Genomic DNA, 16205 nt, shown 5'->3' on the forward strand with positions numbered 1-16205 from the left:
CCTGATGGTCAGGACTCAAGGGAGACCAGGCAATGTACCCTGGACAATCACCTAAACCCCTATAAGCCGTTGGCACAATTCCCAAAGGGAAAACTGTCGAAGAGGGACAGTGTAAATTGCAAAATGGGAAGGAATACGATTTCCACCACCACTCCTAATTGCAATTTGGAATGAGCAAGAATGAGTCACAAAACACATTTTGTGGTTAGGAAAGACTTGTTTTAATCCCAAAATTAATTTATACATCATCGGCCACATGCATCAAGCGATTTTGGAGTCACAAACGGTGCGAATCGGAAAATGTGGCCATTTGCGATTCCAAAATCACTTTTGGGATGCATTAAACAATTTTTTAAAAGTCGCAATTTTTAGCGGTTCCTAAAAATGCGATTGCATTTAAGGAATCGCATTTGTGCGATTCCTTAAAAGCAATGCATGAATGTTTTAAAAAATGCGAATTCGGAAATAGGAGGAGCAAATTAACACGAGGTTGACCCTCGTGTTAATTTGCGAAATCTTTCAAAAATGCTCAAAAAAGCATTTTTGTAAGTGTCATGTGACACACACACATGTCCTTTGGACATGTGTGTGTGAAACTTGCACTTAAAAAACATTTCAAGGGTGCAGGGGGGGTCCTTTGGACCCCCCTCAGCACCCTTGAAATGCATCAACAAATTGCGATTCGCAAAATAAAAATTGCAAAAAGGCATTGATTCCTATGGGCCTCTAGGCCCATAGGAATCAATGTAATGCCATTCCTTAATTGCGATTCGCAATTAAGGAATCGCAAATACAGAAAACTAAGAAATCCCAAAAACTTTTAAGATTTCTTGATGCATAGGATTTTGCAATTCCTAAATTGCGATTCCTTAATTTTCGCACTTTAGGAATCACAAAATCCTACAATGATGCATGTGGCCGCATGTCCCTAATATCCTGCGACACCTGCAGGAAAAGACAATGTCTTGACTAACATTTCAACTCATTGTTAAGACTAACTCTCTGACAGTCTCTAATTGCCAATAATACAATTAAAATGGAACCTTTAAAAAATCATGATTCACATCTAACCTCACATTTCCAAAATGGCAAAATGTTTTTGTTATTTCAAATGATTCAACAGAGCCTTCTAAAACGGATGTGAAATGCAACGATCAAGTGTCAATCGTATTGTGATCTAATCATTTCTGTAAATCCCTTTCCACTGACAATTATGTCTGCAATTTGCTTGGTTTACTCTCCCAATAGTCATCACTCTATTTGTAAATACTGTTTTCATATGTTTTGTCATTGTCATTTTAGTATGATGTTATTCACTTGGCAGGAGTGCCCTCAGTGAAGAAAACATTTCTTATAATAAATAGTTTTATGCATGTGTTGTTTTTCTTTGCATCAAACGTGATCTGGTTGCCTTCCAGATTCTACTATGTACTCCGCAGCACAATGGCACAATTTCTTCTAAAAATGAGATTATTCATTGCCCCTTCGTATTCTTTTAGCTTTAATAATTTCAGTGTGCACTATCTTATTTAGAATAAAACAATAAGAAACTCTGAATACCATATTTTTTTTTAAGAAAGTGTGCTTGATGCAGGGAGGGGATGCACATTAGAATCTGGAAACCAACCAGCCCACACTGAAGATTGATTTAAGGTGACTGTCCTTATGCACCCAGATATTTGTTTGTATAATCAATGTAATACTTAAGATATCTATCTAAGATGTGAGTGAAGAATTCATTCCATAGGAGTGTGAATAGTAGAGGATTCTTAATTGAATCTTGTTTTTTTTGTCCAGGCGCTTGAAATTGGGAACATGTCATCAATAGCAACAGAGGTACAAGGAGAATTTTTTCAAAAAGTACCTCTTACAATTTTATTCAAGCAAGATATTGTCAATCCTTCAGCACTTAAAGACAAAGAGTTAAGGAGGAGTCAGGTAATGTAGGTAATGCCTTTTTAGGCTGTTCTTAGTAAATTACATTGTAGACCATGGGCAACTTAATATCCTTGAAAGGCTCTTTCTTCATTTGATCATCCTACTGATATGAAAAACAAATTATTATTTGATCAATGATCTTTGCACACAATAGAGTTTCATAGAATAAAGGACAATTGTTTAGTTTACTGTTTAACAGAAAGGAGAAAACAAATGGTCTCTTTACGATTAACAAACAATAGAGCTCATGTAAAATTTGAGGAGTACCAGCCAGTGTAATGACATCAGAAATATACCAAGTGGGTTCTCCTCTGAATGTAACTCTTTCCCCACAAACTGGAAGATTGTCCTTAGGTACCTGTAAGAAATTGGTTTATTATAGAGGATGGGTGGTCTCCCACCTCAAAAAATAAAAACACAAACTTGTCATGGTGAATCCCAAAATTCATTTAATTATCCTGAGCTCAACCCCTGGTAGCTTTGTTGTACAGCAGATATGCTTAACTTAGGGAAATGTGTAAAGTATTTATGCAAAACCAAAATAGTATTATAGTCAAAACTGTAAATATAAAAATCCCAAACCAAATTAGAAAAATAGAGTACATTTTAATATAGGAATGACATCAAAATGTCAAAAAACCATAAAGGAGAATCGAAAGATATGAGTTTTTAAACATTTAAGTGAAAATAGCGTGAAAAAGCACTAATGCGCCAATGTAGGTAATCGTTGCAGGTGGCCGGTATACTGTCTTGCAAGTTAGAAATGATGGAACCCTTTTGGATCCCCAGGGGCTCCATAGAACTGTGACATACGTTTTAGAGCAGAGTGCACTGAAAGGTGGTTTAGAATGTTGAGTTCAAAGTTACAAGAAGACGGATAAAGACGTGTAAACCTAAGCTCCGTGTGTGGCATAGTCATTGGCGGATGCCCAGGCTGGGGAAGACGCTACAACTGGCAGCTTGTTAGGGGATATGTGACCTGAAGATTGACAGTGCTCTCACAGGGAGTTTGCCATGGTCCAACAAACTGCTCATGCGTGCCACGTGTGTTGCAGTCGAAGTACGAAATCAGTGCCTAAAGCATGTGGAGTTAAAGCGCAACTCCAGTCGCTGTAAAGAAGTTGAAAACAAATAAAGCATTGCAAAGAAATCTACATATCGGTTACCAAGAACTTGCTAGTCAGACCGTACACCAAGTTACCTCGCTGCTACTCAATATACAGTCATACGTAATCTGGAGCCTTGACGCTAAGGGCAGTTAAAACCAGGTTTTCAAAGAACAGCTATTAATATTCACAAGTTGCAACATAGCATGAAAATGGTGAAGACAAAGTGCACACAACGAGACATCAAAGGATAAAACAGTTATTTACTCACCAGAGTCTGGGTAAAGTGAGCCAGTCCGACCTCAGCACCAGGCGCCGCAACCCTGATCTTGTACAGGGGTTGTGTTTGAAATCCACACAACTTCACCAAAGGCTCCAAAGTCTTTGGAATAGTAAAACCCTGTTTTCTCGTGGAGGCAAAGACGGAGGTCATCTTTTTAAAAGCTGTCAAGGATGATCCAGAGGCCAGAACATCTCATGGCCTTAGAGATGCCTCACTTAAACAGATTCAAGATGAACTGCAGACTGAGCTGGAGAGAGCTCTACCTTTATTATCAGCCAGTCCCAGAAATGGTTACAAAGCTGCTGCTTTCCTGAACCCACCACCACCTTTGGATACCATCAGAAAGCAAACTATTGGCAATAGATGAACTGCTTGGATAGAGACATTTAATGATTTCATTGATGCACTTGTAGAGACTGATAAGAAAAAGATTATCAAGTATCTCACACATCTTGCTGGTGATAGCGTCAAAGAAGTCATAAAGAAAATGCAGGGAACTGAAGAAGACGTCTCCTATCGTCAAATTAAAGGAGTGTTGAACCTCAAGTCTAGCCAAATGTTGATTACGAACAATACATCTTCAACCAAGAATGCCAGAAAGTTGGTGAAACCATTGATGAATGTGTGCATACACTCAACACACTCATCAGACATTGTAAGTTCAATGAATTTAATAATGAAGCAGCTATGCGTCTGAGAGTTAGTGGTTGATGCTTATCAGTCATTCAAATGACGAATGCTAAGAGACAGTCTTAGTCTGGAGTTAGTGTTAATGGCTGCCAGAGCTGAAGAGCGTGCTGATAAACAAGCTGCTGACATGGAGGCCAGAGGTGTCCAAAACAAATCCATCATGAGTGTGAAAAGTAAGCTAAAACAAAAGACCGAAGGACACAAAGTGATGTCTACACATAAATAGAAGTTGTGTTTTAGATATGGATTCTCATTTCCACATGAAGGTAAATCTCCTGCCCTTGGATAGATATGTAAAGGCTGTGGGATGGAGAACCATTCGGTGATGGTTTGCAAAGCAAAGGAAAAAGTAGTTGCATCACTAAACAAAGACAAAATGGCCGCCAGATTGTTCCAGAAGCAATGTTCGACGCACACCCACAAGGCCAAGTCTTGACAACCGTTGATGAAGTAGATCATCATCCAAATCATTTTCAAACAGTTCTTCTGTATCAGTATCAAGTGAAAGTGATGAAAATGATTGTGCCATGTCGATGTTTACTTGAGAAAAGCGTGTGCATGTTGGTTTGGCCGCTAGTGAAGAAACATGTCAGTCAAAGAAAGATCCACTCGCCAAAGCACCAAAGTAATTCCAACATTGTCGAAGATTACCCTGAAAGTAAATGGTTGTTTGATTACTTTCATTATCGACAGTCAATAAATGTTATGATAAGGAGAAATACAATGAACTATCTCCATTGCCACAACTTACGCCATTGGAAACCAAAGTATACACTTGGGCTTCATGGACGCCCTAACAAAAAGTCATGTTTCATTTGTAGCAACAATGAAACACAAGAAAATGAAGGTACAAGCAACCATCCATATGCTTCAAGGCACAGCGCTGAGTGCCTCTCTGGTCAGTTTCAGTACAGCCGCTGATATGGGACTGATTTCTGTGAATTACAACCTGAATGCTCACAATGAAATAGTAAGTCGCTTCCCTTCGTTATTTCATTATTTGGGAAAACTTAAGACTATGAAAGTAAAGTTGCATATTAATGAAGACGTCTGTACTGTTGCTCAGAGACATAGACAACTTGCTTTTAATTTGCAAGAAGCTGTTGAAAAAGAGCTTGAAGCGCTACTTAAGTATGACATTATTGAGTGTTCAACTGGTCCAACACCATAGGTTTCTCCAATAGTGTAGTGCCTAAAAAGGACAGTGAAGGAGCTGTGTGCATATCCATTGACATGTGTCAGGGAAACAAGGCAGTTGAATGAGAACGACACCCAGCTCCACATATTGCTAACATGATAATGCAATTACTTGGTGCAAAGGTTTTCTCTCACCTTGATTTAAATAAAGGTTATTATCAGTTAAAACTTTAAGAAAATTGCAGTTACATTATAACCTTTTCTACACATGTTGGTCTGTTTCGATACAAAAGACTAAGGGCATCATCAGGACGCCGGCGGGACCGCCACCGACAGGCGGTAGGTGGCGGTCCCACTAACAGACATCTCATCGGGCCGAACACTGCACTATGATACAGGCAGTCGGACCCTTCAATCTCAGGGGATGGACTGCCGACTCTGACAGGATCAACTGATCCTGCTGGGGTGGCTGTCGGAATTGTGTTCCTGAATGGAGGTGGTGCCTGCTCAGGCACCGCTGTCGAGATCATAATGTCCCTTTCTTGCAGGCCTTTTCATGGCGGTCCCAGCGCCATGAAAAGGCAGATGGAAATGGACTTATAGGGGCCTCAAGCTTGGCCCCTGTCTCCCATAGGCCACAGCTAAGTGTCCACACATCAACTCAATGTGTTCCAGGCACCAAATGGTGCCTGGCACACAGTGCATGGATATTTGTAAAGTGCCTTTTTCTGCTGCGGCCCTTTTTCGGGCCACAGCTGCAGTGCAGTGGAAAAGGGCATTTTATGACCACCTGCATGGCGGTCGTATCGTAATAGGGTGGGCGGGACCGCCAACATATTGTCGACCGGTCACCTGCCCGCAGCAATGGCTATCGGACACTCGTCTGACTGACATCATAATGTAAGTTTCGGTGTGTCATCCGCTGTCGAACTGCTTCAAGACATCATTCGACACATCATACCGCCTGTCATGAATGTGTGTAATTACAGCAATGACCTATTGGTTTTCGTAGCTAAACACAAAGAACATTATAAAGCTTTTACACAAGTATGTTGTTTGCTTACTGAAGCAGGTTTGACTTTGAATGCAGACAAGTGTGAGTTCCATAAGACAAAGCTGAAATTCTTTGGCCATATCTTTTCTGATTGTGGTATAACACCAGATCCTCCTAAAGTACACATTCTATCAAATGCTGATCCCTCACAAGATGTTTCTATGGTCCATTAATTTCTTGGCAAATGAAATTACTGTTCCAGATACCTACAAGATGTTGCCACTGTGAGTGCTCTGTTGAAAGCCTTTAGGAAAAAGAATGTTTCCTTTCATCGGTCACCTGAATGTGAAAAAAGCTTTAAAAGTATTAAACGAGCCATTGAGAATGCTACAAAAATGGTGTACTTCAATCCTAAGCTTCATACAGAGGTTGTTATTGGCGCGCGCCCCATCGGGTTAAGCGCTATCCTAATTCGGCCGTTACCGACCGGTATTTGGTGACCTACATCGGGCCCCAGATCCATGGTAAAACACAAATTCCAGCTTGAATGCATGATTCAATTGGAAAAACCAGATTTGGTTTTTCTTACTGAAACTTGGGCTAATGAGAACAGTGATCCCGACTGGCAGCTAACAATCCAGATGGGCTATCTTGTCACTAACCATGATCGAATAGGAGCTAAGGGTGGAGGAATTGCTATAATATACCGCTCTGACTATTCGGTCAAAATTGGGCCTGAGCCCATAGCCGATGCGGAGGCTATATCTTTCTCCATAAAATGGAATAAAGTCGAAATATTTCCAGGTTTACTAATCTATAGACCTCCTGGACCCAAAGTAGGTTTTTTGAACGCCATCCACAACTATATGGAATTCTGTTTAGACACCGAGCATTTTACAATCTTGGGGGATTTCAACTTCCATCTGGAAGACAAAAGCAACCCTGACACTATAAGCCTGTTAGATAAGTTAGCTAGCCTTGATTTTACCCAGATCATTACCGAACCCACACATATAGCAGGACACACGTTGGATGGGATATGTACCAATAACTCTGGCATATCAATTAGGAAAATTTGCACGTTACCATGGACTGATCATTCTGCTGTTTACTTTGACATATTACCAATAATATCTACTAGAAGACGTATCTCTCGCTCTCTAGATAATAAATATAGAATATGGAAGTCAGTAAGTGAACCAGTGTTTGTATCAGCACTCACAAAAAGACCAGAAATATCCAATGATTTAAATCAAACCATTCATGATTTCTATAACTGGTTAAACACAGCAGTAAATAAAGTGGCACCTGAAGTGACCAAGAAATCTATAGTTAAAAAGGTTTCATCTCCATGGTACTCATCCAATTTAAAACTTATAAAGATCAAATGCAGACAAAAGGAACGACTCTGGAGATCCCAATATAACACTGACCATAAGAAAGAATATTGTGCAGCCCTGGAAGAATATAAGGTCGCAATTATACAGGCAAAGGCTACATACTACACGACCAAAATCCAAGAAGCTGCAAATTCATCAAAAGAATTATTTCAAATGGTCAATGCCCTGTTGAGATGCCCACGTGACGTAATGTTTACACGGGAACAAAAATTTGTAGATAAAATAGCCATTTTGTTTTCAAAATAAGGTGCAAGCAGTGTATGATAGCTTAGAAGAATCATAAATAATATAGGAGAAATAAATGTAGCTCAGCCTGAATCTAGGGTGGACCACGAAGGTCTGCTATCCTTCTCCCCAATTACAGAAGAAAGGGTAGAGGAATTAGTACTAAGTATTAAATCTGGCTCCCCCTTGGACCCCTGTCCGCCATACATATTGCATATGGCATCAGAAGTTATCAGCATTGCCTTATCCCCAGTAATAAACAAAATTCTGTCTGATGGAGTTTTCCCCAAGGCATGGAAAAAAGCATGTATACGCCCACTTCTAAAAAGCCTAAACTGAATCCACAGGTTGAGATGAATCCTGTCTGCCTTTTGCAGCTAAAGTATTGGAAAAAGCAATAAACATAGAACTAATGTCGTTCCTGGAGATAAACAATCTGCTAGATACTACTCAACATGGTTTCCGTTCCAAACATTCAATGGAGACTGCTCTAATCCTGGCAACAGAAGAAATACGTAAGGTAACAGATGAAGGGGGAAGGGCTGTACTGGTCCTGCTCGATTTAACAGCAGCCTTTGATACGGTAAACCACACTGTGCTCAATCAAAGTTTGCAGGATGCTGGTGTCAATGGTACAGCACTTTCTCTCCTATCATCCTTTCTGTCAGAGAGGAAACAAATGATCTGCTGGAATGGCCTTAGATCAGAGGAATTCACCCTCCCGGGTGGAGTCCCGCAGGGATCGGCCCTATAGCCAACATTATTTAATATCTATGCAGCCCCTCTGGCCAGGCTGGTAAAGAGCCATGGCTTTAAGTTAGTATCTTATGCTGACAATACGCAGCTTATAGTATCTGTAGCTGAGTCTGCAGATATGCGGGCCACTGATTTCTGTAATTGCATCTCATCCCTGATGATTTGGATGAATGTGAATTTTCTAAAGCTAAATGCTGCTAAAACAGAAGTCTTAGAATTTGGCTCAAAAGACCAAATCTGGAACCAGCTATGGTGGCCTAGTACTGCTGGACCACCTCCAGTACCAGTTTCAAAAGCCAGGAATTTGGGAGTAATGCTTGATAAAACCCTGACCTGGGCTCCGCAGATTAATCAGGTTACGTCCGCATGCTTCTTTACCCTAAGAGGATTGAGAAAGATTCTACCGTATATTCCCTTCGCCCTAAGGAAAATGGTGGTTGTGTCTACCATCCTGTCTAGAATTGATTGTTGCAACACCCTTTACTTAGGAATGGGTGTTGCTCAACTAGATAAGCTTCAGGCTATTCAAAATGCAGCAGCCAGAGGCTGCCCAGACACCACCCAACATCAAAAGCTATAAGAAACCTTCACTGGCTCCCTGTACGTAGACGTATAGAATTTAAGTCACTCTGTCTAGTTCATAAAGCTTTGTTTGGAGAGGGTGCTGAAGATGTGCAAGCCCTCTTTTCACACTATGTCCCTACTCGGACTTTAAGATCTTCTTTCCTTGGCCTTGCACAAATTCCAAAGATAAAAAGAGTACGCTGTGGAGGAAAGCGTTTTTCATTCCTGGCGTCCAAACTCTGGAATACACTTCCACTACATCTTAGAAGTTTATCCAACAGACTTGCATTTAGGAAAGAAATTAAGACCTGGCTCTTTCCCCAACATTAGTAGGATGCATTCATATCCGAGTTTTTACTCTAACCCAGCGCCTCGGCAGTAGTGCGCTTAATAAGTACAGTCAGTCATTCTAGTGACATGTTAAAGCTGAAGGATATAATTACATCAATCATGGAACCAACATCCTCGAGCGCTCACCAGCGATGGTGAATATCAAAAATACAAAAATGTCAAGGATGAATTATCTATAACTGAGGAAGGAGTTATCCTACGAGGGTTGAGAATTCTGATTTGCGAGAGTCTGAGACAGAAAATAATTGAAGTAGCCCATTAAGGACATTGTGGAATTGTTGCCACAAAACAAGCTCTCCAAGACTGTGTCTGGTTTCCTTATCTTGATGACAGGGTTGAAAAGAAATTAAAGGCTTGTCATCTATGGAACTGCCTTTCTACAAAAACTACTCACAACACCTTGAGCATGTCAGAACTCCCAAAGCATCCATGGGAGAGAATAGCCATTGACTTTTTTGTTCCACTCGACAATGGACGTCACCTTGTGGTGATTATGAACGACTATTCACGATTTCCATTAATTGAAGATCTTTCATCTATTACACAAGAACGAGTCATTAAAGGATTAGATGGCATCTTTGCGACATGGGGTGTTCCAGCTATAGTAAAGCCTGACAATGGCCCGCCTTTCAATGGTCAAGAATTTAAAGTTTTCTTGGAGCCTTTGTGGCCGCAGGCCAACAGACTTGTTGAGTGGCTGATTAGTACCCTCAATAAAGTAATGCAGCATGCTAATATTGAGAAGCTCGATTTGAAAACTGTTTTGATTTCTACCTTTAGAGCTTATAGTTCGACACCTCACTTGACCACAGGTGAACATCCTGCGACATTGATGTTCAGGAGAGCAATGAACACCAGTTTGCCTCAATGGACCAATCAGAGAAATAGAAATGAGAAAGCAACTCATGAGAAAGACTTGGTGAACAAACAAAAGATGAAAACATATGCTGACCAAAGATGACGTGTGAAGAACATTATTTTTAGGAAAGAAGATCGATTGCTCGCACAACAGATATGGAGAAGAAAATCTGATGCTCCATTTGAAGCAGAACCTTGTCAAGTGGTGTCTACCAAAAACAATTTGTGATTGCAAGCACCCTGGGACGTCTATTACCAGAGACTCTTCTCACTTTTGGCCTCTAACTAATCATTCATAAGATATAACTGTTGAAGGAGAGATAGGGTCTGAACCATCAGTGACTGCTGTTACCTCTACAACTCTGATGCAGATCCTGGACATTGGTGATGAAAGTTCCCAGTGTCCGAGAACAAGATCAGTTCAAACAATTAAAGTGCCAAAAAGATTGATTGAAGAGATTTACATCTATCTATCTATCTATCTATCTATCTATCTATCTATCTATCTAGTTTAATTTTTAATTTAACAGAGGGCAAGATGTAGTGTCTTGCGAGTTAGAAATGATGGAACCCTTTTGGATCCTGAGTTACTCTGTAGAATTGTGACATAAGTGTTAGAGCAGAATGCATTGAAGGTTGGTTTAAAATGTTGAGTTCGCAGTTACATGCAGACAAGTAAAGATGTGTAAACCTAAGCTCCATGTGTGGCGTAGTCATTCGTGGGTACCCAGACTGGGGAGGATGCTACAACCAGGCCTACACATGATTTCAGGCGTTCTGCACTGGAACGCGGGTTTGAAACACCAAGCAGGTTCATCCCAGTCAGAGATTATTCCTTGCAACTAGTTCTCTGAAATGGAGGTAAAAATCCTTCAGCAAAGCTCCAAGCTGTAGCCGCCAATGTATTCTCGTAGCCGAATAGCCACTGGACGGGATCCGGCTAAAACTTTTGGTTTAGGAGGGAAAAGCTGTGAGCGGAAGAAAATTGAATTTCCCACCTGCCAAGGTTAAACCGTCACCCAGATACCTTTCATGCCTTCGGCTGGTCGAGATTTTATCATTGGGACTTGGGACCAGATGTACTAAGTGTTTACGATGACCAAACAGCGATTTTGTGCGATTCAGTATTTGGTAATTGCAAACAGCAATGTACAAATGTGTGTTTAACACATTTTGCAATTCACAGTGTGGGTTGCAAATAGATCTACATCATTAATATTCATGAGGTAGGTCTCAATTTTTCAACCCATTGGGAATGGCAAAATTCTCAAGGATGGTGGCCTGCCAGGTTCAGCAGACCACCATGTCTATTATTGCTTTTCAATAAAGCATTTTTTTTTGCGTTAAAGGAAAACAAGATGTGTTTCAAAAAGAACAATGAAAAGTTTTCTTTAAATTTTTTAAGGGTAGGCAGTGGTCCATGAGACCACTGGCTGCTATAGAAAAATTTTTACAAACATTTACAAGGGGGAGGGGGTCCCTTGGGGACCTTTCCCATTTGTGAATCGGTTAACACCTACTTGAAGTAGGTGGTAAACTGCAAATCTTTTGCAACAAAATTTTGGTCGCAAAACATTCACACATACCACTGTGATTTGGTAGTAGGAAGGCACGCCCTAAACACCCCCCTTATTTATACCGAATTGCAAACCCAATTTGTGATTCGGTAATAGGTTACCGAATCACGAATTATGCCTTTGTACAATAAAATGCTTGATTCAGCAAATGCAGGGTGTAGTGCAGGTCCAGTTGAGACTGAGTAACTGGTAATTGCAGGAAAAAGTTATTTTTCAGCTTTTTGTGTTCATGTAACGATATAGGAGGCCAGCCCACTGTCCCTTGGAATCCAATTCTTAGTACTGGGCACAAGAGGAAGGAGATTGAGTTCTTCGGAGCTCCTCTCATTTAACAGTAAGCAGGACCAAGCCATGTTCTGATAAAGTGTTATGAGGAGGGTTCTTTGAGGTGCCACATTTATCAGTTGCACTAGCCAGTGGGTGGGGGGACTCCTGTCTCCAACCTAACCAATGAGGTAAAGGTTGCGAGGGGTAAACCCTGCCCACTTTTTCAGCAGTTCCTGACTGTCCTCTGTCAAAAAATTCCACAATACACATAGGGGCAGATGTATCAACATCCTGATTTGCGAATCTAAAATAGCGATTTTTTAGAAATCGCTATTTGAGATTTGCAAATAGGGATGTATGTAGAAAATCGCATTTCTTTTGCGATTTCTTAAAATTCCTTAATTGCGATTAGCAAATTGCGAAGTGCAATTAAGGAATAATTTCCCATCCATTCCTATGGGCCTCCTGGCTGAATGGGAAGTTATTCTCAATTTGAGATTCGCAAATTGAGAATAATTTCAAGGGTGCAAGGGTGTCATAAGGACACCCTGATGCACCCCTGAAATTCACATGTGTGCGCATATGGCGCATATACATGCCCTAAGGGCATGTATGAGCACCATATGGCACCTTCACAAAAGCCAAAAAGTGCATTTGCGAAAGAAATCGTGGTAATTTGCGATTTCTTAAGGAGAAATCGCAAAAATTGAATGCTTGATGCATAGCTTTTAAGGAATCGCAATTTGCGATTCCTTAAATGCTTTATGCAAAATTAAGGAATCGTAAAATTTGCGATTCCTTAATTATGCTAAGCGATTTCCATCATACATACAGTTTTGCGAATTTTTTGTCGCAAACGCTGCTTTTTTTGCGAATTGCAGCGTTTGCGACTAAAAATGGCTTTGATACATCTGCTCCCTAACTCCTAAAATTCAATATGGGGGAACTTTTGTTCCACCATCCAGAACATTTGTGTCCACCCAGAGGTGTGGAAATGAGAATGAGAAGTTTTTTCCCCTCTGTCAACTCCAAACTCGTTTTGGGGCTGCTTCCCACCCACTGGCTTTGGAGCCAGCCTCATTGATGTGGGGCTTAAAAACAAAGGCTTGCCTTCTGGCAGGTTTCACTTTACATCTGCTTGTGAAAAGGCTGACGTCACCTTGGTTCAGTGACCAATGGATTGGATTTTTAATAAACATGAAAATAGTCTTTTAATGACCATATTAGCCATTTCCTATCAAACGTTACAGATTAAAGTTATTGATCTGTACTTTGACATTTCCCAGACTCAGCTACAGCCCAATCAGTGCAAATAGCTTTTGGGGGGATAGCTACTGGAGAAACATGCCAACTTTCATTTTGCACATGTTCCATTAGTAAATATCTGGCACCCTTCCTAGAGGGCAACAAGGTGCATTTAGGATTGGCGTATTAATATTTAAAAGCAGAGTTTCCCCCCGTTCAGAAAAGCTCACTTTGACATGTTCCACAGCAGGTTTTTAGTCTGCATCTGTCAGGCTACATGTTAGGGCTGGGGCCATGTGTTACAGGCATACTCTGTGGATGGAACAATATGTGTTGCAATCCACAGGGGACATTTAGCTTCTAGGTACTTGGCGTATTTTCTACGCTGTATATTAAGGTCTTATAGGTAACTTAAGTATGTTAATTTAGAGGTAATCCAACATATCCATGTTTAGCACTTTCCTACTGTGCCCATCTCAGAATTAGCCCATCTCACTCCACAGCCACTGCACCATTTTTCAAATATTGTTACCTTAGAATCAAGACACAAACTGTGAATGAAGAAACAAATGATTTATGGTAAGACCTGATGCTAGCAGCATGCTAGCAGCATGCATAATATCTTTTATTACTCACCCTCAGTAATCATTAAAAGCATATATCGGTGACAACCAAACTTTGAAACTAGACCACCAACATGATCCATATAACTCAGACATCATACATCTTCCTCTTTTCATTGCTGTTCCTTAATCTAAGTAATGGTTCAGTGTTTTGTTGGTATTTGGGCACTTTAGCACATTGAACGTGGTTGTGTCATCAAAGAGATTGTGTTGCAGGTTTGTAATCATTTAGATTTAATTTGAACATTTAAGTGTGTGCTTTTTTGTGAGACATAGATTTTCTATGAGGCAGGTTACAAAAAAAGGAAGAGATCAAGCTTAGTTTCAGTTTTGTGGTTGTACAGATGCGATAACCAACAGAAGGACCCTTTTCCCTCCTGAGGCGGAAAGCCGGGAGGTCTCTCTCTCTCACTTTTCTGGCACCCTAGAATTTGTGATTTTACTTTGCTTGTGTTTGTGCTTGACTAATAAGCCCTTTTAAATTGTGTTATTTGTTTGTATTGCTCGTGCTTGATTAAAAAGCACTCTTAAACTGTGCATTTCCCTAACGTGCCTGACAGCGCTGGATTAATAAACGCTTCAGATTAGAGACCCCTTCAGCGCTCCTAAGCGCTCTGTGACCCCCCCTACCCCGGACCGCCCTCGGCTGAGCATCGACGCCGAGGGCTGGGATTCGATCTTGGCGGCCATATTGGGTGTGGGCCAGGCAAATCGCGCGCTCTAGCAGCGCTATAAAAAGGAATTAGGGACTACTACACCAGCGATAACCAACAGAAGGACCCTTTTCCCTCCTGAGGCGGAAAGCCGGGAGGTCTCTCTCTCTCACTTTTCTGGCACCCTAGAATTTGTGATTTTACTTTGCTTGTGTTTGTGCTTGACTAATAAGCATTTTTAAATTGTGTAATTTGTTTGTATTGCTCGTGCTTGATTAAAAAGCACTCTTAAACTGTGCATTTCCCTAGCGTGCCTGACAGCGCTGGATTAATAAGCGCTTCAGATTAGAGACCCCTTCAGCGCTCCTAAGCGCTCTGTGACCCCCCCCTACCCCGGACCGCCCTCGGCTGAGCATCGACGCCGAGGGCTGGGATTCGATCTTGGCGGCCATATTGGGTGTGGGCCAGGCGAATCGCGCGCTCTAGCAGCGCTATAAAAAGGAATTAGGGCCTACTACACCAGCGATAACCAACAGAAGGACCCTTTTCCCTCCTGAGGCGGAAAGCCGGGAGGTCTCTCTCTCTCACTTTTCTGGCACCCTAGAATTTGTGATTTTACTTTGCTTGTGTTTGTGCTTGACTAATAAGCACTTTTAAATTGTGTAATTTGTTTCTATTGCTCGTGCTTGATTAAAAAGCACTCTTAAACTGTGCATTTCCCTAGCGTGCCTGACAGCGCTGGATTAATAAGCGCTTCAGATTAGAGACCCCTTCAGCGCTCCTAAGCGCTCTGTGACCCCCCCTACCCCGGACTGCCCTCGGCTGAGCATCGACGCCGAGGGCTGGGATTCGATCTTGGCGGCCATATTGGGTGTGGGCCAGGCAAATCGCGCGCTCTAGCAGCGCTATAAAAAGGAATTAGGGTCTACTACACCAGCGATAACCAACAGAAGGACCCTTTTCCCTCCTGAGGCGGAAAGCCGGGAGATCTCTCTCTCTCACTTTTCTGGCACCCTAGAATTTGTGATTTATTTTGCTTGTGTTTGTGCTTGACTAATAAGCACTTTTAAATTGTGTAATTTGTTTGTATTGCTCGTGCTTGATTAAAAAGCACTCTTAAACTGTGCATTTCCCTAGCGTGCCTGACAGCGCTGGATTAATAAGCGCTTCAGATTAGAGACCCCTTCAGCGCTCCTAAGCGCTCTGTGACCCCCCCCTACCCCGGACCGCCCTCGGCTGAGCATCGACGCCGAGGGCTGGGATTCGATCTTGGCGGCCATATTGGGTGTGGGCCAGGCGAATCGCGCGCTCTAGCAGCGCTATAAAAAGAACGGTCATGACTCCGCGCAGCGGACACGTACTGCGGACGCGCCGGATCTGCGCCGGAGTCGTGCCAGAGTCATGCCCGTTTGCGCCCGTTCGCGACCAGTCGGGGCCACGGGCCAGGACCCCTGATATACCATCCCCATGCCCCCTATTATACTCCCGTTCGACACTCCTTTCGCTTAAAGGGGAACTTCCATTCTACTGTAGCCACT

General features: G+C 41.8%; 1 protein-coding gene across 2 annotated transcripts in view; it reads left to right on the plus strand.

Moving 5' to 3' along the window:
• OTOA (otoancorin) overlaps window positions 1-16205 on the plus strand; it is a 185815-nt gene that overhangs the window by 34051 nt on the left and 135559 nt on the right. For both annotated transcript variants that reach the window (XM_078665134.1, XM_078665135.1), the window contains exon 6: window positions 1798-1938. In XM_078665134.1, coding sequence (XP_078521260.1) covers window positions 1798-1938 — 141 coding nt within the window. The remainder of the gene's footprint in view (window positions 1-1797; window positions 1939-16205) is intronic.

This window comes from Lissotriton helveticus, chromosome 10 (assembly GCF_964261635.1).
Source record: "Lissotriton helveticus chromosome 10, aLisHel1.1, whole genome shotgun sequence".
Lineage (NCBI taxonomy): Eukaryota > Metazoa > Chordata > Amphibia > Caudata > Salamandridae > Lissotriton > Lissotriton helveticus.